At 32.5% G+C, this 27,894-nt stretch overlaps 1 protein-coding gene and 1 long non-coding RNA gene across 2 annotated transcripts in view; one reads left to right on the top strand and one right to left on the bottom strand.

The window, feature by feature from the left end:
* LOC110102396 (BTB/POZ domain-containing protein At5g48800) overlaps nucleotides 1-27,578 on the bottom strand; it is a 37,858-nt gene extending 10,280 nt beyond the window's left edge. The window contains exons 1-3 of the mRNA XM_020830727.2: nucleotides 27,459-27,578; nucleotides 24,533-24,655; nucleotides 18,000-19,166 (exon numbers count right to left, since the gene is read on the bottom strand). Of these exons, the coding sequence (XP_020686386.2) occupies nucleotides 18,000-19,166; nucleotides 24,533-24,655; nucleotides 27,459-27,578 (1,410 nt within the window). The remainder of the gene's footprint in view (nucleotides 1-17,999; nucleotides 19,167-24,532; nucleotides 24,656-27,458) is intronic.
* On the top strand, nucleotides 21,031-21,913 carry LOC114580197. The gene is made up of 2 exons (XR_003701518.1): nucleotides 21,031-21,137; nucleotides 21,738-21,913. It is a non-coding gene; the product is annotated as an uncharacterized LOC114580197 (long non-coding RNA).
* Nucleotides 27,579-27,894: the final 316 nt, after the last annotated feature.

The following is a 27,894-nucleotide window of genomic DNA, read 5'->3' as shown; positions in this document are numbered from 1 at the left end:
TTAAAAATAACCAAAATCAACTAGAATACATGTGATTATAAACATAATCAAGAAGAAGTGCAATAATAAAACATTTACTAATTCTTATAATCTTGTTTGGGTATCTCACCTCGGTATCCCGATTCTTTCTTCTTTTCCTTTTGTAAACAACCTTCACTAAACTTCCTCATTCAACACAACACCTTTACTTCTCTTTCTGTAATACATTTAGCAAACCAATTTCAACAACCCCTTTATTTCAGCAAATCGCAGCAGTAACTATTACTTACTTTCAGCAAACAACAATACCCTTACATGCATTTAGCTTTTCCTCCATTATCCTTACTGATTTCCACATTCAGCATTCAAAAAGAGTGACAAAAATCCACAATTTATGCATTCTTGAACTGCAGCTTCTCCAACACTAATCGTAGATTCAGCACTTGGTTTCTCCAACTTCCAGCAGCTGAATCCTCTACTATTACTCAGCTTGCTTGCCCGCTGCTTCAATTCCAGGTGATGGGCAAATGAAAGTAATGAAGGGGACTTATAGGTCTACTAGTGCTTTACCATAATATATAATATTATTATAAGATAGTGCATTCTCCACTACAATTCCACTAACATTCTAACCGTCTGATCTCCATCCAGCCCATGCATGTCAAGATTAGTGGAGACTACAGTAACAATTAATAAATTATTGTCAATTAATTGTTATTCAGGGGAAATTTGTATGTTTACCTTTTCGGACCAAAATTTTGGGTATTATATATGATTTTTTTATTCTTTTCAAAATAGCTTTAAAATTATTTCAATTGTCTTCCTTTAATAAAAATTTTAAAAACTCCAATTAACCTCCTTTAGGGGTGTCATAATTATCCAGCAATTAGTATCAGAGCCTTGGTTCTTTTTATTTTGGCTTAACATCCTATAGTAGATCCACTTATAAACTATGACACAAGATTTTCCTAAGGATTCACTTCCCAAAGGACAATCCACTCATCGTCTACCATTGTTAGATAATATTCCTTTCGATTATTGGAAAAATAGAATTAGTACATTCTTAAGAGGGCAAGACTCTCGTATATTGATCATGCTTACACACCAATATCATACACCCACTAAAGAAATTAATGGAATTAGAATTGAAAAACCTTTTAATGAATGGACTGCATTAAAAAGGGAATTAGATGAGTTAAATGCTAGGGCATGTAATACTTTATATTGTGTACTTCTTCTAGATGATTATATGAAAATTTTCATGTTAAATTCAGCAAAAGAAATTTAAGATAAATTAATTATAACTTATGAAGGTACTAGTGAGGTTAGAGATGCTCAAATAAATAGACTTGATCATGAATATAAATTATTTCGTATGTCTCCTTCTGAATCTATTTCTGATATATATATATATAAGATTTATGAAAATAATTAATATATTACATTCTCTTGGAAGAATATATAAGAATCAAGAATTATTTTATAAGATTCTTAGATGTCTTCCCAAAGAATGGAATGCTAAAGTAACTGCAATTAGTGAGGCTAAAGATTTATCCACTTGATCAACTTTTGGGTTATTTGATAGCACATGAATAGATTATAGTGCAAAGGGATAAATTAGATGGTTCTTCTAAGAAAGAGAAAGAGAAAGTTAAAATTTTTTCCTTATAGGTTGATGATAATGATGAACATAGTTCATCAAGCCCTAATGAAGATAGCGATGAGGTGACCATGCTTTCAAGAAGACTTTGGAGCTTACTAAGGAGGAAAAATCGAAGATATAAGAAATCCAAAAATTATAAATTTCAAACTAAGAAATTTCCTACAGGAGAAGGGATTATTTGTTACCATTGCAAGAAGCTTGGGCATATAAGAGGAGATTGTTCAGATCTTATTGATTTAAAGAAGAAAGAGTGACAAGAAAGAAAATAAGCATTTCAAGAAGAAGAAGAAGGCTCTATGAGCCAACCCAGATTCAGATGAATCAAGTTCATAAGATGAAGAGGTGAACATTTGTCTTATGGCAGGAGGAGAATTGGATAATGATTCTCAAGAGGTATGTAATGAAATATCTTATGAAGAATTAGATGATATTTTTAATAAATTAGTTATTGAATATAAAAAATTAAAAAGAAAATATAATATTTTAGAAAAGAAACATAAAAATTTAGAAATGCATTTTAATGATTTAAAAAATGAATTTAATGATTTGAAAAATAAAAATAATTCTTTATTAGATCATTCTTTACTTGTTTGTAAATATGAAAGAGAAAATATTCTATTAAAAGCAAGATTAGATTTATGCATAAAATCACAAGTTCATTATAAAATTCCATCAAATACAACATTAAATAAAAATCTTCTTATATGTTATATGGACATCATGCTAAGCCATATGCAAATACTAATATTTGGTGTAATTATTGTGATAGAAAATGACATATCTCATTTGATTGCCATGCTCGTGGATCACAAAATACTAAACAAATATATTTTATATGAGTTCCAAAAAATACAAGCAATTCAACTACCATATATAAGATATCATACTACTCATTTAGAATGTATTCAAAAATATTTCTTGGAAAGAAACCTAAAATTAGTCATTTACATATTTTTGGATCTAAGTGTTTTATTTTAAATAATGACAACGATCCTTTAGGTAAAATTGATAGTAAGTTTGATGATGGTATATTCTTAGGATATTCAATTTTTTAAAAATCTTTTAGAGTTTTTAATAAGAGAAAATTAATTGTTGAAGAATCTGTTTATATAATTTTTGATGAAAACTTTATAGATTTAATATAAAATGATTTGAATGATGATAATATTAAAAATATAAAGCAAACAAATTTGGAAGAAAAGAGAATGATTCATTGCCTAAAGAATAGAGAGATAATAGAAATCATCCAAAAGAATTAATAATTAGTGATCCTTCCCAAGGTGTTAAGACTAAGCAAAATCTTAGGGATGAGGTAAAACATTCTATATTTCTATAAAAAATTATACCTAAAAATATAGATAAAGCTTTACAAGATAATTTTTGGATAATTTCTATGGAAGAGGAACTTAACCAATTTATAAGAAGAGATGTTTGGGAGTTAGTCATAAGACCTCATGATCAAAATATAATTGGAACTAAATGGGTTTATAAAAATAAGCTAGATGACTTAAGAAGTATTATTAAAAATAAAGCTAGATTAGTTGCACAAGGATACACACAAATAAAATGAATGGACTTTGAAGAGTCACTTGCACCTGTAGCAAGACTAGAAGCCATTAGATTACTTCTTGCCTTTGCTTATTTCAATGACTTTAAACTTTTTTAAATGGATGTCAAAAGTGCATTTTTGAATGGGTATATTAATCAAGATGTATTTTTAGAACACCAGCAGGTTTTGAAAACATTAATTTTCCTAATCATGTATATAAATTCAAGAAAGCATTATATGGTTTAAAACAGGCTCCACATACTTGATATGATAGGTTAAGTAATGTTTTAATTGAACATAATTATAGAAAAGGTAAAGTAGATTCAACTCCTATCAAAAATATTGGAGATGATTGAATTATTATACAAATTTATGTTAATGATATATTATTTGAAAGTACAAATAAAAATTTATGTCATAGTCGCAGGTAGTTGTGTTGCTCAAGTTTTATGGCTAAAGCAATAAATAAAAGATTTTGGAATTAAGCTTTAAAATGTTCACATAAAATGTGATAATACAGGTATTATAAGTTTAACAAAAAATCCTATACAACATTCACAAACTAAACACATAGAGAATAGACACCATTTTATTATAGATCGTGTTAATAAAGGAGATATGAATATAGATTTTATAAACATAGATTTTCAAATAGTTGATATCTTTATAAAACCTTTTGTTGAAGAGATTTTATATGTTAAGATGTATGCTTGGGATGTTAGATCCTAATATTAAAATTTCTTTTATATTTTTAATTATTCTTTTTAATGTTATCAAAGGGGGAGAAGAATTATATATATTGGTCATAATTCATTTTTACATGCATATATTTACGGGGAGAATTATTTTGTTTAGCAAATTAACATTCAAAAATATTTCATAATTATCATATATATTTTTCTAATGTTTAAAAGTTATGATAAAAAGTCATTTTGCACCTTTGTTATAACTATACCCAACATAAGTTTGTCATCATCAAAAAGGGGAAGCTTGTTGATAATATCTATCTCATGACCTATTTTAGAAATTTGGATTATAACAAACATACACTTGGATGTTCTAATTTGCATGCTAAGTATTTCAGGTGTAATAATTTGATTGATGTACCTAGAAATTATTTATGGGAATTATATTGCACAACTTAAATTCAATAAAATTTTGAATCAAAATGGACAACTTGAAGGCTTTTATATTATTATAGGAGTATGTTAGTGGTCCATTAATATTTACTTCTATGATTTGATTTGAACACAATCTAAATATCTAATAAAATAATTTATAAATTAATCTTGATAAAGAAATCTATAAGATTCCTTTCTTCAATAATTTTAATAACCTTTATTTATTACATAATTATTCTCAAATATGGAATCATATATAATTAGAGAAATTAAAGGTAATAAACTTATGTAATAAATCTTTTATTATTTATTTATTTTAAATTTACTTGTTTCATATCAATTTTTTGTTGTATAATTAATTTTATATATTACATCATATTATTATATTAATATTTAATATATCCTTAAATATTTAAAAAATGTGCATAAATTTTTTATTTTATTGAATATGATATTATTTTGACAGAGACATGATTTAATTTTTATTGTATTAGATTCCTTAGATTCTGTAGATAGAAATTGATAGGTTATATGACTTATTTGAATAGCATTTGAATTTATACTGAATTTCGAAACATTATTTGATTTTAATATAATTTATTAGGTAGCCATTTTTGCCTTATTTTGCATGCATATGAAGACTTTTTGACTTTTCATTGTGACTAGCCGTTTGAAACTTATATCCATTTAATACAAATGAATTTTTGATCAAATATAATATTATTAGTTGATAAATTAATATTAGATTAATAGTTTTATTCAAATTTAATTTTACTTACCCTTTCGCTTTAATTATCCCTCTTCCTCTTCATGTAGGGGCTGCTAAAAAAAATCTCAAGAAATCTTTCATTCTTCTTTTTTTCTTTAATTACTATATCTTGAGAGAAGAAACTTTGATTTTTATTTCAAGAGCTCTTTTTTTTTATTTACAAGATCTAATTCTTAGTTGGAAAGCTTCAACACAGAAAACCGTGTAACATCTCTTGGAGTTCTTTAATTTACTTTCATTTATTAAATCTTGTTATTCATTTAGCTTTCACTATATATTTGTTTTTTGAAAATATTTATTATTTGATGAAATACTAGTTGGAATGTTATATTAAGTTTTTTATATTATTTCTTTTAAATCCATAAAGTTAGCAAAACAAGTATTTTTATTTTATTTAAATGTGGCATAGATTTACAATAGACCTAGTAATGGGATTGTGACTTTGGGCGATTAAGACATTAATAAGAGTACACGTTTTAGATATGTTGGATCTATGATTCAGAGTGATAGTGAAATTGATGGGGATATTATCAGCAAAATTCAAGTTGGATGGCTGAAGTGGAGGAATGCATCTGGCTTATTGTGCGATAGAAAAGTCCCCGTCAAACTTAAGGGAAAATTCTATAAGATGGTGGTGAGACCTACAATGCTTTATGGTATAGAATGTTGGCCATTAAAAGAGAAGCATAATGCTAAGTTAAGCATTGCAGAGATGAGGATGCTTAGGTGGATGAGTGGCTTAGAGATAGGATACGAAATGAGCATATACGTGAAAAGGTTGGAGTAGCTCCAGTGGAAGATAAGATTAAAGAGAGTCGCCTTAGATGGTTTGGTCACATTAAACGGAGGCCTTCCGATGACCTGGTTAGGAAAGTTGATGTATTAGATTTGACTTTTGTTAAGAAAGGTAGATGTAGACCTAAAAAGACTTGGTTAGAAAATATTAGAAATGATCTTTCTCTATTAGATTTAAATGAGAATTTGACTTTTAACCGGACACAATGGCGAAAAAGGATTCATGTAGCCGACCCCACTTAGTGGGACAAAGGCTTGATGTTGTTGTTGTATAAATTTACAATAAAAATATAATTCATTTTTTGATTTGAAGAGTTAAAGTTTAAATCAACAAGAATATAATTTAATTTAAAATATAATTCATATTTTTATCAAAATATAAATCTATGCTAAAGTGAGCAAATTTAATATTCCATTTGCAAGTAGTGATGTGATTAAAATTAATTTGTAAGATCACCTCAAATATTGTGGATAATTTATAGCAAAAATAATTTGAACTTGTATTATTTACATCAAATTGTATTTTTCATTTGGGTTGTACTCGTCCGTATAGAAGATTACTTAGGTTGTCAAGAACTTTTATTTAAAGAAGTGAGGTTTGCAAAGCAAATCTAGGATTAGTGAATTCTAGTCTGAGAGTTGGCTAGCTTTGGCATAGGTAGGATTGGATTCCGGGCCGAACCACTTAAAAATATTGTGCCTCTTATTTTCATTTCTTGGATATATTTTTCTTTATATTTTTATAAAAATTATGTGATTTCTTATTCTTTTCAAAATAGCTTTAAAATCATTTTAATTGTATTCTTTTAATAAAAATTTTAAAAACTCCAATTCACCCCGATCTTTGGGATGTCATAGTCATCCAACATACAAGACACTGGTTTGATCGACACCTTTAGCAAACTCCATACACGACATCCTTACTTCTTCCACTATGAGTTTGTGCTGGCTTCTCTTACAAGCTTGGGTTATGGCCTAGACTTCAGGATTTATATTTAGTGGACCAAAAAAAAGAGGAAAAAAAAGGGGATATGAAGGGGACAATGATTGATTTGAAAGTAGAAGGGGTGACATGCGAGAGATGGATAAGGGTACAGGCGTGGTATGGGGCGACAAAATGGGATGGAGATTTTTTTTATTTAATTTTTTTATTTAAAATAATAATCATTATTTTTATTATTATTATATTTGTAATACCCAAATTTAATCAGGTATATGTCACATTTGAATCGATTTAAAAATATCCCAAAATCTCAACTTTTATGATATTCAGTAAATTTAACGCATTGTGTTTTACTCATTTGCACTGTCATTGTCAGGTCTCAAGTCCTTGATGAGAAAACTGGAGGGTTGCATTAAGTAGTTGTCAACTATCTTAAAACTTATTGAATAATCATGACATGAATCCTTTAGTACATTGTATTAATGCTAAGGCGTTCCCTGGAAGCGATGTGCTGTATGACCTGAATACAATGAGAAATATTCAAGGGCTACTGCATCAGTGCTTGGATACGGTGTTAGATAGGCAAGGATTCCCATATAATGGACGAATGTGGGCTAAGAAGCTATTCCACGAAACTAAAATTATGTTAGAACCATGAAATGTAGGTTCCCTTACTAGCAAATTAATGGAATGAATTAATATTATGATTCATAGAGAGATAAATAATGTATGTATTCAAGAAGTTAAATGGGTGGGAGAGAAGGCTAAGGAGATTAATAATTTAGGGTTTAAGAAATGGTATTCTGGTAGGATTTGTACTAGAGATAATGTAAGTTTGATTATAAATGAGACTTTGAAAGATAATGTTATAAAAATTTATATAATTGATGATAAAATTAAAACTTCGAAGATTATTGTTGATGATAAATTATTAATATTAGAATTTCTTATGCTCCTCAAGTAGGTTTGAATATATGTTCAAAATTAAAATTTTGGAATGACTTAGAAAATTAAAACAAAAGACCTCCCTTAAAGAAAAAATTTTTGTTGGGGGAGATTTAAATGAATATGTTGTGGAGAGGTAAAGGATTTTAAAAGCATTCATGGTGGCTATGAGTTTGAAGGGACTAATAAATGCGATAAGACTATATTAGATTTTGCTCTAGCTTATAATTTTTTTATTATTAATACCTTATTTAAGAAAAGAGATGAGCATCTCATCACTTATAATAATAGAAATAATAAAATTCAGAATGATTATTTTTTTCTAAAAAAATAGATTGTTTAGATTGTAGAGATTGCAAAGTTATTCCGAGTTAAAGTCAATATACCCAACATCGCTTTTAAGTTTTAGGTTTTAAGATAAAGGGGAAGGGTATGAAAATATAATATATCATTATTTTAGGATTAAATGGTTGCATTTAAAGAACTCTAAAAAAATATCTTTGAATGTAAGATTCACATTCACAAGATTTTGTCAGTGCATGAGGAAGCTAATGTTATTTGGAAAAAAAGTAGCTTGTAATTTTAAGAATGTTGCAAAGGATGTTCTTGGAGTATAAAAAAAAAACTTCTAATAGTAGACATAGTCGGTGGTGAAATCAAAATGTGCAAAAAAATATAAAAAAAGTCTATGTTATAAAAATTATTTTAGATGTAAAAATTCTAATAACCGGGAAAGATATAAAGTTGACTGTAAGGAGTCTAAGAAAGCACTCTGCAATGCAAAAAGTTTAGCTTTTAATGATTTATATAATAGATTAGATGCTAAAGAGGGCAAAAGATATATATGTAAGCTAACCCAAATAAAGAGATAGGAGTAGTAAAGATTTAGTTCAAGTAAAGTGCATTAAGGATGAAGATCAAATAGTAATTTTTTATAAGAGGATATTCAACAAAGGTGGGTGAGATATTTTTCTAAGCTTTTCAAAGAAGATTGTGAAAATACAATTGACTTTAGTGACCTTAGCACTCTAAATAAACCTAAAAAATTTTATTTTCATTGGTGTATTATTAAACTGAAGTTAGAGAGCCTTTAAAGAAAATGAAGTGTGGGAAAACTATTGGACTTGATGATATTCCAATATAGAAATGTGGAAATTCTTAGGAGGTGAAGGAATTTCATAGGTTACTAAACATTTTAATATTATTTTGAAGACGAAAAAGATGTCAAATGTGTGGAAAATGAGTGTGTTGATTCCAATTTTTAAGAATAAAGGTGATGCATAAGATTGTGCAAATTAGAGAGGAATTAAGTTGATGTGTCATACTTTAAAACTATGGGAGAGAGTCATGAAGCATAGGTTACGACGTAATACTAATATTTCTTAAAATCAATTTGGATTCATATCGGGTAAGTCTACTATGGAAGCCATACATTTAATGAGTGGTTTGATGGAAAAGTATAGAGAGAAAAAAAAGATCATCAAATGATATTTATTGATTTAGAGAAAGTATGCGATAAAGTTCCAAGAGAAGCACTATGGAGTGTTCTAAAAAAGAATGTGATTAATAATGCTTAAATTCAAGTCATTAGGGATATGTATGCTAAAGTTGTTACTTGTGTTCAAAACACAAGCTGGTTTGACCAAGTATTTTCCAATTTCACTTGGATTACATCAAGGATCAGCCTTAAGCCCATAAGTTTTTTTTTAGTCATAGGATGTTCTTACTAGAGATTTGCAAGAGATGTTCTCTGGTGTATGCTTTTTGCTGACAATTATCTTCTTGTTCATCAAACTAAACAGAGAGTTGAAGTTAAACTTAAATTATAGAGGTCAACCTTAAAGTCGAAAGGTTTTTGTTTGAGTAAATCTAAAAATGAATACATATAGTGTCCTTTTTATTAGTAATAGATCTAGCGAAGGGTTTGTGACTTTGAGCAATCAAGTCATTAATAAGATTACACATTTTAGATATCTTGGGTCTATTGTTCAGAATGATGGTGAAATAGATGGGCATATTATTAGTAGAATTCAAGTTTGATGGATGAAGTGGAGGAATGCATTAAGCTTGTTGTGTGATAGAAAAGTATCACTTAAACTTAAGGAAAAATTATATAAGATGGTGGTTAGACCTGTAATGATTTATGGCGCAGAATATTAAGTTAAGTGTTGCAGAGATGAGGATGCTCAGTTGGATGACTGTCTTTACTCTTACAGACAGGATACAAAATGAGCATATACATGAAAAGGTTGGAGTAGCTCCAGTGGCAAATAAAATTAGAGAGAGTCGTGTTAGATGGTTTGGTCACATAAAACGGTGGCCTTCTGATGATTGGTTATTAGATTTAACCTATGTTAGAAAAGGTATAGGTACACCTAAAAAGAATTGGTTAGAAAATATTAGAAATAACCTTTCTTTATTAGATCTAAATGAGAATTTGACTCTTAATCTGACATAATGGAGAAAAATGATCATGTAGCCCCACCTAGTGGGATAAAGGCTTGATGTTGTTGTTATTGTTGTTGTTGTGTTCTACTCGTTAAATGGAGTAATTATACATATAGAACTATATGTTGAACTGTGAAGAATTAGAATTTAGGGAATTAAATCACATTTGCATCTTTTCTTAAGTTTAAATTAAAAATTACTATTCATTAACAATAAACACTATAGCAAAGCTGTTGAATTCGACAATTGGAGTGCACGCAAGAACATAGAGTATTTAGGCAAATTATACTAAAGTTAATTTGTTCCTTGTTATCGAACTCCGTACCATTCTCTCATTTTTTCTGTAGCAGCCCTCTATTTCGCATGTCGAAGCCTGAGAAGCGGCAACTTGGGGCAAATTGGATGAAGGAACTATAGGGAAATTTTTCTGGGGAAGAAAAAAGAAGAGAAAAAAGAAAGAGAAAATTAAGGGGAATAGATAAGCGAATGTGATAGCATTTATATAATTTCTTTTATTTCTTGAAAAAGTTCTTATTTATAAATATCCACTTGTTATTTAGTATTTAAACCATATTTGAGAAGAATTTCGAAGATTTAAATAGTGTATGAGAAGAAAAAATATTGATGAAAAATTCATTCTGAAATAAAACTGAATTGTAAGGATAACATTCTAGTAGAAATGATATGTTTCGTATAATTAAGTTGGATTTTTATAAGTAACTTATATGCGCACGCGATCGTGAGGTCTCCAATTGGATGAGTCGGCGAGACAAGGAGGTAAGATATACAATTGTTTTAAAACAATAAGTATTACTTTTTTTTTATAAATGTATATGTCCATCTAATTTAGTAGATTAGTGACATCTGCCTCTACATTTCACATGTGTAACTAGTCTAAACTATAATACATAATTATTTCATGTGTCATTATTTGTGAGATATGAGTATGCTTTATATGCTGCTACATTCAATTTTATTAAATTGAAACATTAATTATCCAAATAACCCACTTATACATAGATATATAATACAATCATACCAATTTTCTTGGATATTTACATTTATAGATATAGTCAAATGTGACACAATTTGTGGAGGAAAAAAATGATCTAGTAATCTTGAGAAAATATCATGTTATGTGATAGGAGAGTGGGAGAAGTGTGGTCCCAATGGGCAATGCAACCTAGTAGAGGCAGTGTGACCTCAGTATAAAATAAAGTTACGAGCCATGAGATGAAGCCTACGAGAGATAGAGGAAGTGTGACCTCAAGAGTCTATAGACTATAGACGTATACCTAAACATTTAGACATAACATATTATGAGGTTAAAAGGTGTTGATCGCAATAATAGTGTCGGGGTCGAGTGCAAATGTACTCGCGGCATATTAGTGCACTATACGAGAACACAAAGTAGCGTGTATATGAATATTATTGATCATGCAAGTGCACTTTCTAAATGCACCAATGTTCACGTAAATGTGTAACTGAATTATGCAAGTGCATCGACATTTTTGCAAGTGTTTCATGAAAGTGTAAAGGGTACCACATAATGTATAAATATATTGCACGGGTATACTATTGTGGGTTCCGAAAATTTGGCCCTGACCTCCGCCCGCTGTTGCTTTTCTTTCGGGGGAGTTTTAACGGAATTAAGTTCTGGGGTAAATTATGGGAAGGCAGATGGATTTGTAGATAAGACACTACCCAGAGATTTCGCACTCATTTTGCGATGACTTTATGATCTGAGTTGTGGTTTCCTATAGGCGCAAGCCCCAATAGTTAATTACCCCTCCCAATAACGAGAGAGAACTTTCGATTAAGGCTAGTCGTCAATCAGATACATAGAGATACGTATTATCTGGCATATAGTAGCAACATGGGCATATGTATTGTGAAACTTATATTTAAAATTGGAAATTTCACCATCTTACACTTAAAGCGGATGGTGGGGGAATGGATGATGGACCCGAACAAGATCCCATGGTTTCATCGTCCCGGGTCATCGTGGTCCCTGGTCTACTTAGTCAAAGGAGGTAGTCGACCTAACCTGACAAAAGGCTTCTTGTCAGCAGCCATGGGTTGCTTCGTCTAGAAGACCTGGGTTGGATATTTGCTTAAATGGACAAATTTGAATCCACCTTAGCTAACAGAGAGTTTTTTGCCTTATTGATTCATATCTCAAGGATTTGATGCCATAAAAGAGCGTATTGGCTCTGGCCATAACCGGTATTTTGTGGTGTCATTTGGAGGCAAAGCCACTCGGTTCAGAGGGCCCTGAGTCATAACTGTTTATCTTGCGGTGCCATTTAGTAGCGAAACCGCCAATCATAGGACACGTACCACGTCCTTATTGGTAGGAGATTGTTTGAGAATAGATCCTAGCGATATTTTTGACCATACATTTAACTCTATGTGAGCTGAAGTAAATTTTAATTTATCCACCTCGACAAACTGTTGTGGAGGGTAGATGGGTTTTGTGTTTTAAATGTTTTGTTGATTTAATTTTAATTTTAAATATTTTCAGGACTTTTGGATTTTTATTTTCTTAGGGATTTTAGATTATTTGTGAGTATTTTGGTAGAGCTTGGAAGGCATTTGAAAGTATTTGTAAACCCCTTCGGTTGAGATAAACATTCAACACGGCCATTATCGAGGTGTGAAGCCATTTTCATTTGAAAATATTTGCATTTTGTGGATAAACCTTGTTAACTCTGTCGAATTGTTGATAGAGGAGCGGGTTTTGTAGGCTTTATACCTTTGTTAGTGAATTCTCATTGTTATAGGCTTTGAAGGTCTAATTTGAATGTATTAAAATAAATATATCGATCGCCGCAATAGTATATTTGTTTGATGGTTCGAACCCTGTCGACTCCTATTGATCCGCATATAATGATCAAGTTTGAATTTAAATTCACTTATTGACCAACGCAGCATCCCTAGACGTCACGTGTGTACCAATAACATGCTCGCCGGGGCCCATACGGGTGTTTTGGGGTATTTATAATTATTTATTGAATCTTGTCGACTCCTATTTATCAGCTTAGAAGGATCGGGTTCAAACTTATTGACTCGCGCAGCATCCCTAGATGTCACATGTATTCCCACAACATGCTCGCCGAGGCCCATACGAGTTTTGTGATTACATTTACCCCTTGTGTACCTATATATATACAAACTACGGTGCAGGTACGGGGGTACTTTGAAACATTTGTAAACGTCTTCTGCCCGCTTGCATGGATGTTGCAGATCTGGTGGCATTTTGTTGCAACTTATAAATTGAGTTGTTTGCTGCTTTATACATGTAGACTGTCATGTACTACTTGTATGATTTATGCAGGTAGATTGTAGTGCACTAACGAATCTCCTGCTTTGATTGTATAACAAGTCTCCTTCAACAGCTCGTAGGGGTTTGCATTTGTTGTAGTCGTTTTGTATGTTGTTCGTAGATGACATTTTATATTTGTAGCGGGTTTTCTTCAAGAGCATGTGGATGACACATTATGTGTACGATGAGTTTCCTACAACAACTCATAGAAGCTTGCTTTTGTTGTACTCTTTTGGCATTCTGCTTATGGACAACATTTAGTGTGTATGTCGAGTCTCTTACAAGGACCTGTGGATACTTGCATTTCTATCTTGATGCTGGTCATGGAGCATTGCTACATTCATCACATCTTGGTCTCTTGTTATAGGAGGCATGTGTATTCATCTCCTTTGTTTCTTGAAAGATGCGTTGTTTTTGACTTCATGTTAACATAAACCATAAGATGTGGCATTTAGTGACTTGCACGAATCTTCTAGAACTACCACTTTCTCTCTAAACTCCTCAAGCTCCATTTTTGCATTAGATAAAGAGTTCTCTAAGGTTTTGTTTCATGAGTTGCAATTAAGCTGCACATCTTCTTCAACTTCATCAATTGATATGCATATGCAAGCCATATTGATGTCTTGCTCATCATTGATCCTTCATCTTGGCTTAAGTGGGTTTGAGTTGGGCAACTTGACTTGGTATGCACTCTTCGAACATTTCTTCTTTGTGATGCTTACCTCTACTATATATCGATCACTTTTATTTGAGAGGATCAATGTATTTCATCTGACATTGAGTTGCTATTCACCGCATAAATATCATTGTGTTTGTTGCTTTTGAATGAGATATAGGGAATTCATTCACCATTGATCATTATTTGTAGTTGCTATTGACATGCCCGTTGCTTTTGCTCATAAACGATGCACCTATCGTTCGTTGTATTAAACAATTCTTCTGTTTGTTCATTAGCATTTGTATTTTGGTTGACATAATACGCCTTGAAATTTATTAAAAACTTTATTTCATAGATTGAAATCATGTCATATTGGAAACTCATTCTAATTGCACTCAAATTAGAAGTTCATCATCTTGCATGTATTGAAAATTTAATTCCACTTGCTTGCTTGTATGATGATATCGATCATAAATGTATCATTGCATCTATCACATGTCCTTGCTTGTATGATTAATTTGTTGCTTTGCAAAGTTACATGCCATTCATTTGATTTTCAGATTATAGCTTAGTTCATTATCATTTTCTCCATATGCAAGCTCAACCCACCAGTGTTTAGCTCGAGTCCAGAGCACAAGTTCAAGTCCAAGTTAAGACTTCTTGCACCAAGTTCATTTGAGTTCAAGAAATGGTTCCCTGTAATCTGAATCTTGTTGTTATAGTCTCAAATCCATGTCCATATTCAAGTTCACTTTTGTTTATGTTCAAAATCTTGTTCATGTTTGATTTAGGTTCAATTTTATATCCAATCCGTTGTCCAAATTTTGTTCATTTAATGCTCAAATCAAATCCAAAAGTCCCTTGTAACTTCTCTAAGTCCTTGTTCGTTTCAGGCAAAATTTCGATAGCCTCCCGTCTTCTCCTCCTTTTAGGAGAAAAATCAAGAGGCAACCTTCCCCTCGTCTATGCTTGAGCGCTTTAGGTAGGTGTCAAATGACACCGCAGTTGTTTTTTTTTTTTTTAATCCCCGCCCTCTACATGAGTGTTTAAGGGTTTTTAGATACTTGTTTAAAATAGCACAGTTTCTTTCCCCCCTCTACACTATGTGAGCGTTTGGAGGTACTTATCTTTTTGGTCCCCCTCGTGCTACATGAGCACTCCGGGGATTACCCGCCTCGTTGCGAACATCGCATCGGCTTCCCTCCCTACTATGCTACGTGAGCGTGTAGGGGGTTTGTCGTCTCGTCGCATGCCTTGAGAGCAGAATTTTTTAGTTAAAGAATTTTATACCTTCGCGTAGGGGTGGCGGTAGCACGTGGATCAAGGCAATGAAAGTGTACAAAATAATACTTCTTTTTTTTTTAGCACTAATAATATCATTAACATAATGAGAATATTAATAATATTAATAATTATAGTAATATTATTATTATTAACAATAATGCCAATATTACTGTTAATAATAGTGATATTACAATTAATATTAATATTAATAACATTACTAATATTTTAGATAATAATAAGAATAGCTTAAGAAAGGAATCACCTCTAAGCCTCTGTTGGCTTGATTAGAGGTGTTCATGTATATGAGGTAGATCGGGTAAGGCTGAACGGAGAGGGATCAGGCCTAGTAGTACTGCGTGGGTTTGGCTTACGGGAAAGAGGTTGACGGGTTGACCTACTAGGTTCACAGCTTAAAGAAAGTGGTGAAGGCTTGGTGTTAGGATTGGAGTTTGAAGGTTGTGGTTGCTGAGTTCGGTAGAGGTAGAGATGGAGGGTGAGAGAGATCGGGGAAGGTGGAGTTCGACTCACTGGCTTCGGTCGATCTTGGAGATGGCTTCACACAAGCAATGGGGTGAAGATGATGCTTGCGATCAGGGCTTGTTCCCAGCCATTGGAAGTCAGGAGGCCCGGTCTTACGAGAAGACCTAGCTTATCGAGGGGATTCGGCTTCGATTTGCGACAGATGGGAAGAGTCAAGCGGCTCGATCAGGTAAGAAAGGAAGAAGAGGCTTGAGGTGTTGGCTTTGAAAGATCTGGAGGAGACGTGAGGTTGATTTTCTCAGCTGTGGTTTGAGATCAGATGGGATCGCTGGAGGGAGATCAGGTAGAGGAGTCGTGGGGCTTGCAAAGGCTCGGAGAATGAAAAACCAGCGAAACGAAGGGCCTCGTCTTCATTTTATCCATGCGAATGAAGGCACGATCGAGGTTGGCTTCGCGAAATTCACGGGAAGAGATCAATTTAGCGCCGGATTCAGCGAGATTTGAGCAAGATTTCGGCAGGGTTCGTGGATCCGACGGGTACAAGGTATGCATGTGGGATTTGTACCTTCATCCCCTCTTGTTCTTTATACAGAGGTTAATAACTATGCCACATACAAATGATTCATGCATGCAAGTCAACAATATGTAAATATATTATGTATATGTATTAGCATGCAAATACACTACGTATATACATTATGCAACATGCAATTGCAGCACGTATATACTCTATCTAATATGCAAAAAACATTAGATAAGTACATCATCAAACATGCAAATACACTATACAAAATACATACAACATTCAAAAAAATTATGCGTATATTCTAGGAATTGTACAAGTACACCATTATCATACAAATGTATCACACGCATCATACGATCTTGTCTATGAATTATGCAAAATGCGCTAAAAAGCATGCATCTGCATGCGCCACGACAAACGCAATAAACATTGGCGTTTGAGGATGTTGTGTGCATAAAAATAATAATAAAAGAGTTTTCAAGCGTGTAAGCATACATCATGCAAGTACACTAAAATGAGTACAACAACAACAACAACATCATCATCAAACCCTTATCCCACTATATGGGGTTGGCTACATGAATCTTTTTTCTCCATTGTGTCCTATTAAGAGTAAAATTCTAATTTAAATCAAATAAAGAAATGTCCTTTCTAATATTTTATAAATAAGTCTTTTTAGATCTACCTCTATCTTTCTTAACATAAGTCAAATCTAATACATCAACTTTCCTAAAAGATTCATCGGAAGGCCGTTGTTTTATATAACCAAGTACACTGAAAGGAGTATTAAAAAAAATCAGTCCTCTCAAAAACTAATACAAAATAGTAGAGAAGATCTCATCATTATTGGAGTAACCTTTCTAACAAGAAAACAAAATAAAAAAGGAGTTACGTCTCACCAAGAGTTCATACAATAAAGCAATTCTAGATTTATAGAGAAAACCCAAAAGAGATGGGAGTAATAAAAGTTCCTCCTGACTGTAGAATTGCAGTCCCAATCCCTCATATGTGCTCAATATTGCGAATCACTATTTTGTCTCTAACACACCTTTTCAGATTCGTATCCCTCGTGAGCAAGAGATCGCAACATAGAGAGGTCATCTGATACACATATGTAAGAATAGGAGTATGGTTTATGTCTTAGGAAGGTAACTAAAATATTACTTTTGGGATTGATATAATCCAACAGTCATAGTTTACTAGATCATGCATCATGTCTACCAAGAAGCTACCCATGTAAGTTTTATCATAGATGCATATTAGTTTAAATGAAAGCTATATTTGGTGGGCTTGTGCTATATTTTTTCGAAACAAAGTCACCACTATTCCAACAAAGATGGATGAAAATGTTCTGTGCAATGTGTTGCCCATGGCTGAGACAATCGTGCATTAGGACACTTTCCACCACACGTTTTGCATAAATGAATGTTATGAATATCAGGTTTAAGAAATACAACATAACCCAAAAACATTACGAAACAAAGCCCAAGCTACATTGAAAGGAAGAAACATACTTTTAAATAGATGTCAATTGCACGATAAAGACCATCATCGGTTGTCCTAGCATATCCTGGTAAGGTGCCTGCAATAGCAATAAATTTGGCAAGCTTGAGGTTTGAATCTGGAGCAATCTCAGCAAGATAATTGTCCAGCAATTTCGCAACTTTGACCATCGCAGTTTGAGAGGGAGTGTTAAGACATTCAGAATCATAACTAGATCCATCATCATCACTACCTTCCTGCTGTGAGAAAATCACAAGAATCCTATAAATAGTTTCAATATCAAATAATGTGTCTCCAGCATTTTGACAAGAAGGTATCAATATATCATCAAGGGCTGCCAACTCCAGCTGGGATCCAATTCTTCTCTCAAGATTTAGCCTACAGGACATCATACAGTCAAGCATCATTGCTGACCTTAAGAGTCCAAAAAGAAAACCAATTGGAACAGAATGTTTTTCGACAGGCAAAAGGCTAGCAATGCATTCAACCACCAACCTTCTTTCACAGGTAAGAGATCCATTAACCAACTCAAGTCTTGGATGACTGGCTATGTTCCATATACTTGGTACCTTTTTGAAATTGTTCTCTGCAAAATGGACAAGTGATGACCCAATACTCTCCGGTCGGACTCCTCGACATTTCATAGCTTCTATGACCCTCTGATACAAATCAACGCGAAGAATAGAGAGATTTTCAATCCACCAGTCTCCATTGCTCTTTGCATGTTTGTTCACGTGTAGCCTACCTGAAGTACTATATTCTAAGCGTGTAAAACTTGAGGCTATCTGGTCGGCACATGCCTTTGAAGCAATTGCCTCAACACACCTGCTAACAATCTTCAGTTTATCAGCAAGAGGAAGCAAGCTCTCGCATTGCTGCAAAACTTTAACACACATTTCAAGGTTTTTGCAGACAACACCATCAAGGTAAGCTTCTGAGCGGGAAGCCAGATTTTCAGCAGCATATTGATCAGTCATCTCAAGGTACTCAGACACACACAATAGTTGAGCAACATTTTCAGGTGTGATCTCAAAGTGCACACCATAGCAAAATTTAGCAACAAGTTCAAATGCATCAGAACCGCCTGGCAAATTAAGCAAACCCACCCTTGAGATATCCACATCCTTGTGTTCTGCCATCAACTTTCGGATTTGGCCACTTTGAGAAACAAGAGGAAACTGCAAGATACCAAAATACAAGTGTTAGTGTTCTAAGACGTCCTTTTCCTACAACACATGGTAGTCATCTCACATCTTTGAAAGAATACGATCCACATTTAATCTCAATCATGAAGTCAAATAAACAAACATTATTCCTTACTCAAACTATGACATTACGATCAAAATCTAGTAGATAATTTTACCACTCTGGTAACTTATCATTTTTACAATCATTTTTAATCTATTTACAAAATTATAATTGGAATTGGCGCAAAATCCAATATGAATATCACAGTTAATAAATGATTATTGATAAAAAAGAAATTATGATACATGCTGAATGTAGAAAATATGTTAGCTGGTGTAGCAATGGATCTAAGCAACGCATTTAGAGAAGAGAAAACTATGTAAGCATACAGATGCACAACATATTACAATTCACATACACAATGCATCACATGATTTTGAAAAAGACATGGTTCACAATGAGATGATATTTGTTAACACAATTACCAAATTCCCATAGTATAGAACAAAAACAACAAGCTTTTATCCCAATACGTGGAGATGAATCCTTTTTCTCCACTGTGTCCTATTAAGAGTTAAATTCTCATTTAAATTTAATAAGAAAATGTCATTTTTAACGCTTTCTAACAAAGTCTTTTTAGGTTTACCTTTACCTTTCTTAACATATACCCAATTTTACATCTAATCTCCTAACAGGGTAAGGCCAATATAACTGCACTTTAGCTGCCCTGCGCTTTTGCTGTCCTTTAGCTGCTCTTTTGCTGCCATTTAGCTGCCCTTTTGTTGCCCTTTAACTGCCCTTTAGTTCGGCTTTAGCTGAGCTTTAGTTGCACTTTAGCTGCGCTTTAGTTGCACTTTAGCTGCGCTTTAATTCCACTTTAACTGAGTTGCACTTTAGTTGTGCTTTAGTTATACTTTTGCTGAGTTGAACTTTAGTTGTGCTTTAGTTATACTTTTGCTTAGTTGCACTTTAATTGTGCTTTAGTTTCTGTTGTTGTATGGTGCATAGTTCTGCATATATATTAGCAAAGGGCTTATATTTAACAATTTCTTAAGCTTATAAGCAATTTTAAAATGTGGAAATTAGAATTGTTGGAGGTGTAAATCATTATCCTTTCAATCAACTACAGATTAATCTTCTTAAGAAATGAACCAAATAGGTAAACAATGAAAATTCTCAATTACTTGGTCCACATAATAATTTTATTCAGGTTTCGCATGTACTCCGATGAGATATGAGAATACTTTGTGGATTTTCTACAAGTACTCAAACACCTCAATGATGATCGTGTTGATAGAAAATTTCAACCAATGCGGAGCCCCAATAGAAATACAAATATTTAAAGTGACTTTGACGTCATCTAGATAATAGCAGTGTTGACAGAAAATCTCAACAGGAGTACCTGGCCTTTCAAAATACTCAAAAACCAATCCAAAATACAAATATATTTAAAGTAAAATAGTTACCTCAATGATGGTCTCGTTAAATGTAAATCTCAATCGGAGAGGTCTGTAAAACCCGAAATCGACGATCTTAAGCGTGCACGCATCTCGATGCATCGCGATGAAATTTAAGTGGAATTTTCAAAGTCATCGGATTTCAACGAAATAAATTTTATAAAATTCTGCGTAAAATTTCGAACAAATTGATATAAATAACCTATATTCAATTTTGCTTAAATTGAAAGTTAAAAATATTATAAGTTTGAGTATACCTAAAATACCCTTAATGAAATTAAAGCGAAATAATGCATGCAAGGGGTATTTTGGACATTTGGAATATCTCTAATTACTCATTTCCTTAAGGGACCGAAACAATTCGTTCCCATCTCATTTCTTACGGCCGAAACAAAGACAAAGGGAGAAGGGGACGGGAGAGACGTCAAGGGGCGACGGCTCCGGCGGCTTTTCCGGCGAAGGGATTTGGGGAAAAACGAAGAAGAAGGCTAAGGGAAGACTAAGGTGAGTCTCTAAGTAAGAAATTTCTTCTTTTTCTCTAGATTTTTGGAAAAGAAAAATCTAGGGTTTATGGAAAACTTCAAATTTCCTTAGGAGATTGATGGGGAAGATTTACGTGATGATTTTAAACATAAAATTTTGTTTTTCCTCAAAATATTTTATGGTTTCAAAAATTATGGTTTTTCTTATTTTCAATTTTTTTAAAAATTTCTTAACAAAAGTTGTTTCTAATGATCTTGAGAAGATTTGGAAACGATAAAATTGAGGATTTTAACACATTTTAATTTTTCTATTTTTTATATTAAAATAATCCAAAAATTAAGTTAACCTAAATATTACTTAGGTTTATATGAAGGTTTTTTATGGTTATTTGATGAAATTATGATTTCCAAAAATTAGGGTTAATGATAAATCCAAAAATTATTAAGCACTAATTATTAAATTAATAATGGGAAAATTTTAAAATGCATTTGGAAGAGAATTAGGGGATTTTAGGTTTCCTAAAAATTGGATTTTTTATAAATTCGAAAATAGAATATTAATTAACATAATTATTAAAAATATTTTATGATTTATGCTTAGTCTGTTTGTAATTATCCTTAGGAGTGGATTAAGGGGACGACACGTGTCTGAGCGATGTCGTACGTCGTAAAGGTTGCTTTGTAATTGTGAGGTAGGTATTGGCATTTAAATTAAGTTCATGAATTTAAATTAAGTTAATGTTACACTTTCAAATGTTATGACTATTAATGAAATTCACATGTTAATGTTTATGAGTTTCTCTGATTGCTTCATTTTTTTATATGTTAAGTTTAAACTCATGTCATTGTGTTTATTTTTTTTAAGAATGTTAATCTTGTAAAACAACACTTAAGGCATAATTGATATCAAAATAAACATGAGGACTTTAGAAGAACATATGATTTTCTGAAAAATTTAGTCTCTATGATGTATATATATATATATATATATATATATATATTATGAATTGCATGTGCATGATGATCCGGAGTACGAAATGGTAAAGAGATTCTTCGGAGCCAATGGTAAAGGATTTCTACGGAGCCAATGGTAAAGAGGTTCTTTTGAGCTAAATGGTAAATGAATGGTCAAAAACTTGATTATGTATCTGATCAATACAAAACTCTAGTACTTCCGGGACGGGTGCTTATTGTATATTATGATTATGTATTTTATGCATTTAATGAAAGATTTTAAAGAAAAGAAAGTTTATGTAAAAGAAAGGAAAAAGTTGAAGGGAAAAATTCAAGAAAACTGATTATGAAAATGTCTTATAATTTATGCCTATCATATGTTTATTATGATCTTTTATTATTTTAATTTCATACTTAATGACCTTTTTTAAATTATTTCATGAATTTAAAATAAATGCTTATTACTTGATGAGCGTTTGCTCAATCTATTTTTTGGAATATTTTTCAAGAAAAACTAATAGGAAGTGATGGCAAAACAGTAGTTTACCTACCATCGTAGAGGACCACAGGATGTCAGGTTTTATTTTTATGTTATGAATTGATTATGTTGGTGTATTGTGGAGTCAGTTGATGTATTGTGTTTATGTTTCAAGTGATTGTATGTTTTGATGAATTTGTTGGAAAATATTCAGTTTGGATGTTTAGTGGCTCTTTCTTACGTTGTATGGATGATATTTATGTTTTTTATAAAATGAAACTTCTATTATTTTAATGTTATATGTGTTTTCTGTAAAACTGTCTGTTCCCGCCCCATTAAATTCGGACTAGCCAGGTCGGATTGTGATAAGGTCAACTTACAAAGCCTATTAAAATTACACCATGATGATGGCGGTGTTGATAATGAATCTCAACTAAAGGGGATCCCATATTTTTCAAATGCTTTCTAAATTTTCATGAAAATATAAAAAGCATTTAAAAGTGTTCAAATACCTCGATGATGGCTTCGTTGAATGTAAATATCAACCAGATGAGACAATTCTCAAAGCCTATTAAAATTTAAAATATAATATCTATCACATTTTAAGCATTTAAATAGAAATTTAATCACTAAAACCTTAATACTAAAATCCGTCCATACTTCACAATAGTTTGACAAGGATGATAAGCTGAAGAATAACATCAGCTCAAAAAAGAGCACATGTCTTGTAGAATGCATTACTACAATTCATTCTCAGCTAGCAGAGGCATGGCACGTGCTCTCTGACCGGGTGATTTGTTCCAAAATGACACTATTATATTATGATTAAAGGCAAAACTCATATATTCTCTAATGATTATAAGCCTCATTGAGTAATGAATTATAGGGTACACTTTATAAGATATAAAGCCCTATGTTAATTAAGGTTGACTTAAATTAATCACCTTTAGATAAACTTCAACCTCAGGTCTAGAAGGTATTTTTGGATGAAGCAACCCATAACTACTGACCACGTTCCTTCTGTCAGGTTGGATCGACTATCTCCTCTGACTAAGTAGACTAGGTTTCATGACAGTCTGGGACGACGAAACATAGAATCTAAATTAGGCCCGTCATCATTCCCCCATCATCCGCTTTAAATATATGTGATAAATTTCAAATCATAAACTCCAAAATTCAAAACCAAATCCAAACCCTAAAATTGCTACAATTATACATTAGCCAATTATTGCGACCTATTTACCAAATAGCCTTAATCGAAAGTTCTCTTTTGTTATCGGGAGAGGTATTTAACCAAAGGGGCTTGCGCCTATGGGAAACCAGAACTCATATGATAAAGTACTCGCAAAAATGAGGGCGAAATCTCTCTGTAGTGACTTATTTAAATCTAATTTGCCTTCTAAAAATTGACCCATAACCTAAAACTGTTAAAGCTCTCCCCATCAACAAAAATGAAACGGAGAGGTCAAGGCGCAAATTTTCAAACCCCACAATGCAAACTTGAAGAAAGAGAGCTTAGAAATTGTATATCAAATATTATTATAATTTATGATCCAGATTTTTAGTGTTTTTACAATTTGAGCATAAAATTGTATGTTTGGTTATGCTTCTTTCTTTAAGCCTTATTTTTTGTGTATGTTTGTGATGTGAAAAGCACATAGCAAGTGGGTGTTGTTAATCAAAACAATCTAAAAAATGCAACACACTAAAAAATTTGAGCTTCAATTATATTGACGTAACTATTTAAATGCATATCTTCTTCTCCAACATAAGCCTAATCAAAATATTATGAGAAAGTGATTAATTGAATAATTTCTTTAACCCTTTTTCTTTCTTCTATAAGAGAAATTTATTATAATGAAAAGATTGAAGATAGATGAGTATTTCTCGTATAACAGTCCTGTGCAACATGATGAATCTCTCACGAGTTTAGGGGTATCTATCTAACACTGGCAGTTGACTAGAAAACGGGAAGGAAAAATTACCTTGTGTAATGAGAAGCATGCCCCATTCACATCAATTGTGATGTCGCTGGGAACATCCAAGAATATCCTGTGAGAAGCTCTGGACGTCAGCAATGTAAAAAAATCAATAAAATTAATATATAATTAAGCATTTACTTGAAGACAAGACACATTGTGTAATATAAGCAACAGCAATGCTGTATTAGTTCATAAACAAAAATCTTATTCTTCTCAAACAATAACAGAAAAAACAAATATGAGTTCTGTGACAACATAATCATATATCTATTAGTTTTTTTGGAGCAGCATTTTCATATCTTTGCTTGATAGAGCGTTGTGATATTTTTGTTTAGCTACAACTTTTTTATTACTTAATTTCTCAAATGAGCCGCAACTTTTTACAACAAGATTTTCTAGTATATGGTAATTGGAAGAAAACTTTTGTCCATTTTTTTCAAAAGAAAAAAAAAATTCTAATATTTTCAACAGCTTTTGAAAAAAAAATAAAACTTATGACAACTTCAAAACTATTTTTACATGTAGCTACAATTGCCAAAAATAGACCCTACATAGAGGTGTGTTTGGGCTGACTATAGCTATTTGTGAGAGCAGTTATAGTCACGTCTTAAGAAAATAGATTTTCTAAAAGTTGTGAGCGTTAAATTTTTTCTTTTTAAGAAAGTCGAACAACATTTGCAAGAGGATGTACCTTGGTGTATGCTTTTTGTTGATGATATTCTTCTTGTTGATAAGACTAGAGAGGGAGTTGAAGGTAAACTTGAACTATGGAGGTCAACCTTAGAGTCTAAAGATTTTTGCTTGAATAGATCTAAAACTAAATATATGGAGTGTAATTTTAGTAACAATAGACTTAGTGAGGGGATTGTGACTTTGGGCGATCAAGTCATTAATAAGACTACATATTTTAGATATCTTGGATCTATTGTTCAGAGTGATAGTGAAATAGATGGGGATATTACCAGCAGAATTCAAGTTGAATGGTTGATGCGAAGGAATGCATTGGGCTTGTCGTGCGATAGAAAAGTCCCCCTCAAACTTAAGGGAAAATTATATAAGATGGTGTTGAGACCTACAATGCTTTATGGTGTCGAATGTTATCCATTAAAAGAGAAGCATAATACTAAGTTAAGTAATGCAGAGATGAGGATGCTTAGGTGGATGAGTGGCTTTACCTTTAGAGATAGGATACAAAATAAGCATATACGTGAAAAGGTTGAAGTAGCTCCAGTGGAAGATAAGATTAGAGAGAGTCGACTTAGATGGTTTGGTCACATTAAACGGAGGCCTTCTGATGACCCGGTTAGGAAAGTTGATATATTAAATTTGACTTATGTTAAGAAAGGTAGAGTTAGACCTAAAAAGACTTTGTTAGAAAATATTACAAATGATCTTTCTTAATTAGATTTAAATGAGAATTTGACTTTTAATAAGACACAATGGAGAAAAAGGATTCATGTAACCGACCTCACATAGTGGGACAAAGGCTTGATGTTGTTGTTCTTGTTGTAAGAATGGTTACAGCTTTTTGGGGGAAATAACAACAACAACAAAAACATCAAGCCTTTATCCAACAACGTGGGGTCAACTACATGAATCGTTTATCTCTATTGTGTCCTGTTAAGAGTCAAATTCTCATTTAAATCTAATAAAGAAATATCATTCTAATATTTTTTAAGCAAATCTTTTTAAGTTACATTTACATTTTTTAGCATAGGTCAAATCTAATATATCTACTCTATTAATCAGGTCAGCGGAAGTCCGTCGTTTTATGTGACCAAACCATCCAAGGAAACTCTCTATAATCTTATCTACCAATAGAGCTACTCCATCCTTTTCACGTGTATGATCGTTTCGTATTCTATCTCTATGAGTAAAGCCGCTCATCCGCCTAAGCATCCTAATCTCTACAACACTTAATTTAATCTTATGCTTTGCTTTTAATGGACAACATTCTGCACCTTAGGCATAGCAAGTCTCACCACCATCTTATAGAATTCCTATTAAAATTACACTCCATGTATTAGGTTTTAGATCTGCTTGAATCAAAACCTTTAAACTCCAAAGTTGACCTCCATAATTCAAGTTTACCTTCAAAATCCTCTCTAGTCTTATCAACCAGAATAATATCATCAGCAAAACTTATACACCAGGGTACATCCTCATACAAATGTGTAGTAAGAACATTTGTGATTAAAGCAAAAAGATATGGGCTTAAGGCTGATCATTGATGTAATCCAGCTAAAATAGGAAAATACTTCGTCAAACCACCTTGTGTTTGAGCACAACTAACATATCCTACATACAGATCCTTAATGACTTGAATATAAGCATTATTAATCCTTTCTTTTCTAGAACTCTCCATAGCACTTCTCTGGAACTTTATCATATGATTTCCCTAAATCAATAAATATCATATGTAGAACAGAACTTTCAGATCTTATCTGGATCAATTTGTGATTGTGTTTATTAATGACATTTTAATATATTCCAAGAATGATAAGGATCATACAGATCATTTGAGGATTGTGTTAGAAGTGATGAGACAACATAAATTGTTTGTCAAATATTCAAAATGTGAGTTCTGGTTGTAGAAGATTTCATTTTTGTGACACTTATCAGTAGAGAAGGAATATCAGTAGATCCAGAAAAGATAAAAATAGTAATTGATTGGCCAAGACCAACTAATGTAACAGATGTCAGAAGTTTCTTGGGATTGGCAACTCTGTTTAAAATTGCGCAATAAGAGGCGCGCCTCTGTTCAATTTGGCCCAAATACGCTTTGAGGCTTGCACAATTTTGCCCTTAGTAGAGGTGTATGCCTCAAGCATTGTCAGGCGCGCCTCAAGTGCGCAATTTTTCTTGAGGCGTGCGCCTCAAAGATTGGGTCCCACATTAAGTAAATATGAGATACTCCTCTCCCTTCTACCGATCCAGTCCTTCCCGCATCCTTCCCGTGACCTGCACCTCCCGATCCCGGAAGGAGCTCCAGGCCGATCCCGTCTCCGGTGCTTCTTCCGCCGGCACCACCGCTCGCTAGTGAGCCCATTATTTCCGGCCGCCCCTTTACATCCTTTCTTGATTAGTTCTTAGAGTTTTTTTAAAAGTTTAGGGTAAGATTTTTTAACTTATAGGAAAGCTAGGGTTTCAAATTTTGTTATTGTTTTTGTTTAAATTTGCTTTTTCCTTTAAAAAATATGGTTAATGGCAATGAAAAGTCTATTACGTCATTGTGGAGTGACCTTTCTTGGAAATACAATGTACAAGTTGACATAAGCAGCGGTGAGAAGACTTATGTGTATTTTGGTAAATGCAAAACACTTTATTATGTTCTGATTATCATTTTTCTTCTTGAAAACAGTTGA

The sequence above is a fragment of the Dendrobium catenatum genome, unplaced genomic scaffold (assembly GCF_001605985.2).
Source record: "Dendrobium catenatum unplaced genomic scaffold, ASM160598v2 fragScaff_scaffold_94, whole genome shotgun sequence".
Taxonomy (NCBI): Eukaryota; Viridiplantae; Streptophyta; class Magnoliopsida; order Asparagales; family Orchidaceae; genus Dendrobium; species Dendrobium catenatum.
This window is presented reverse-complemented; position numbering and strand designations above follow the sequence as displayed.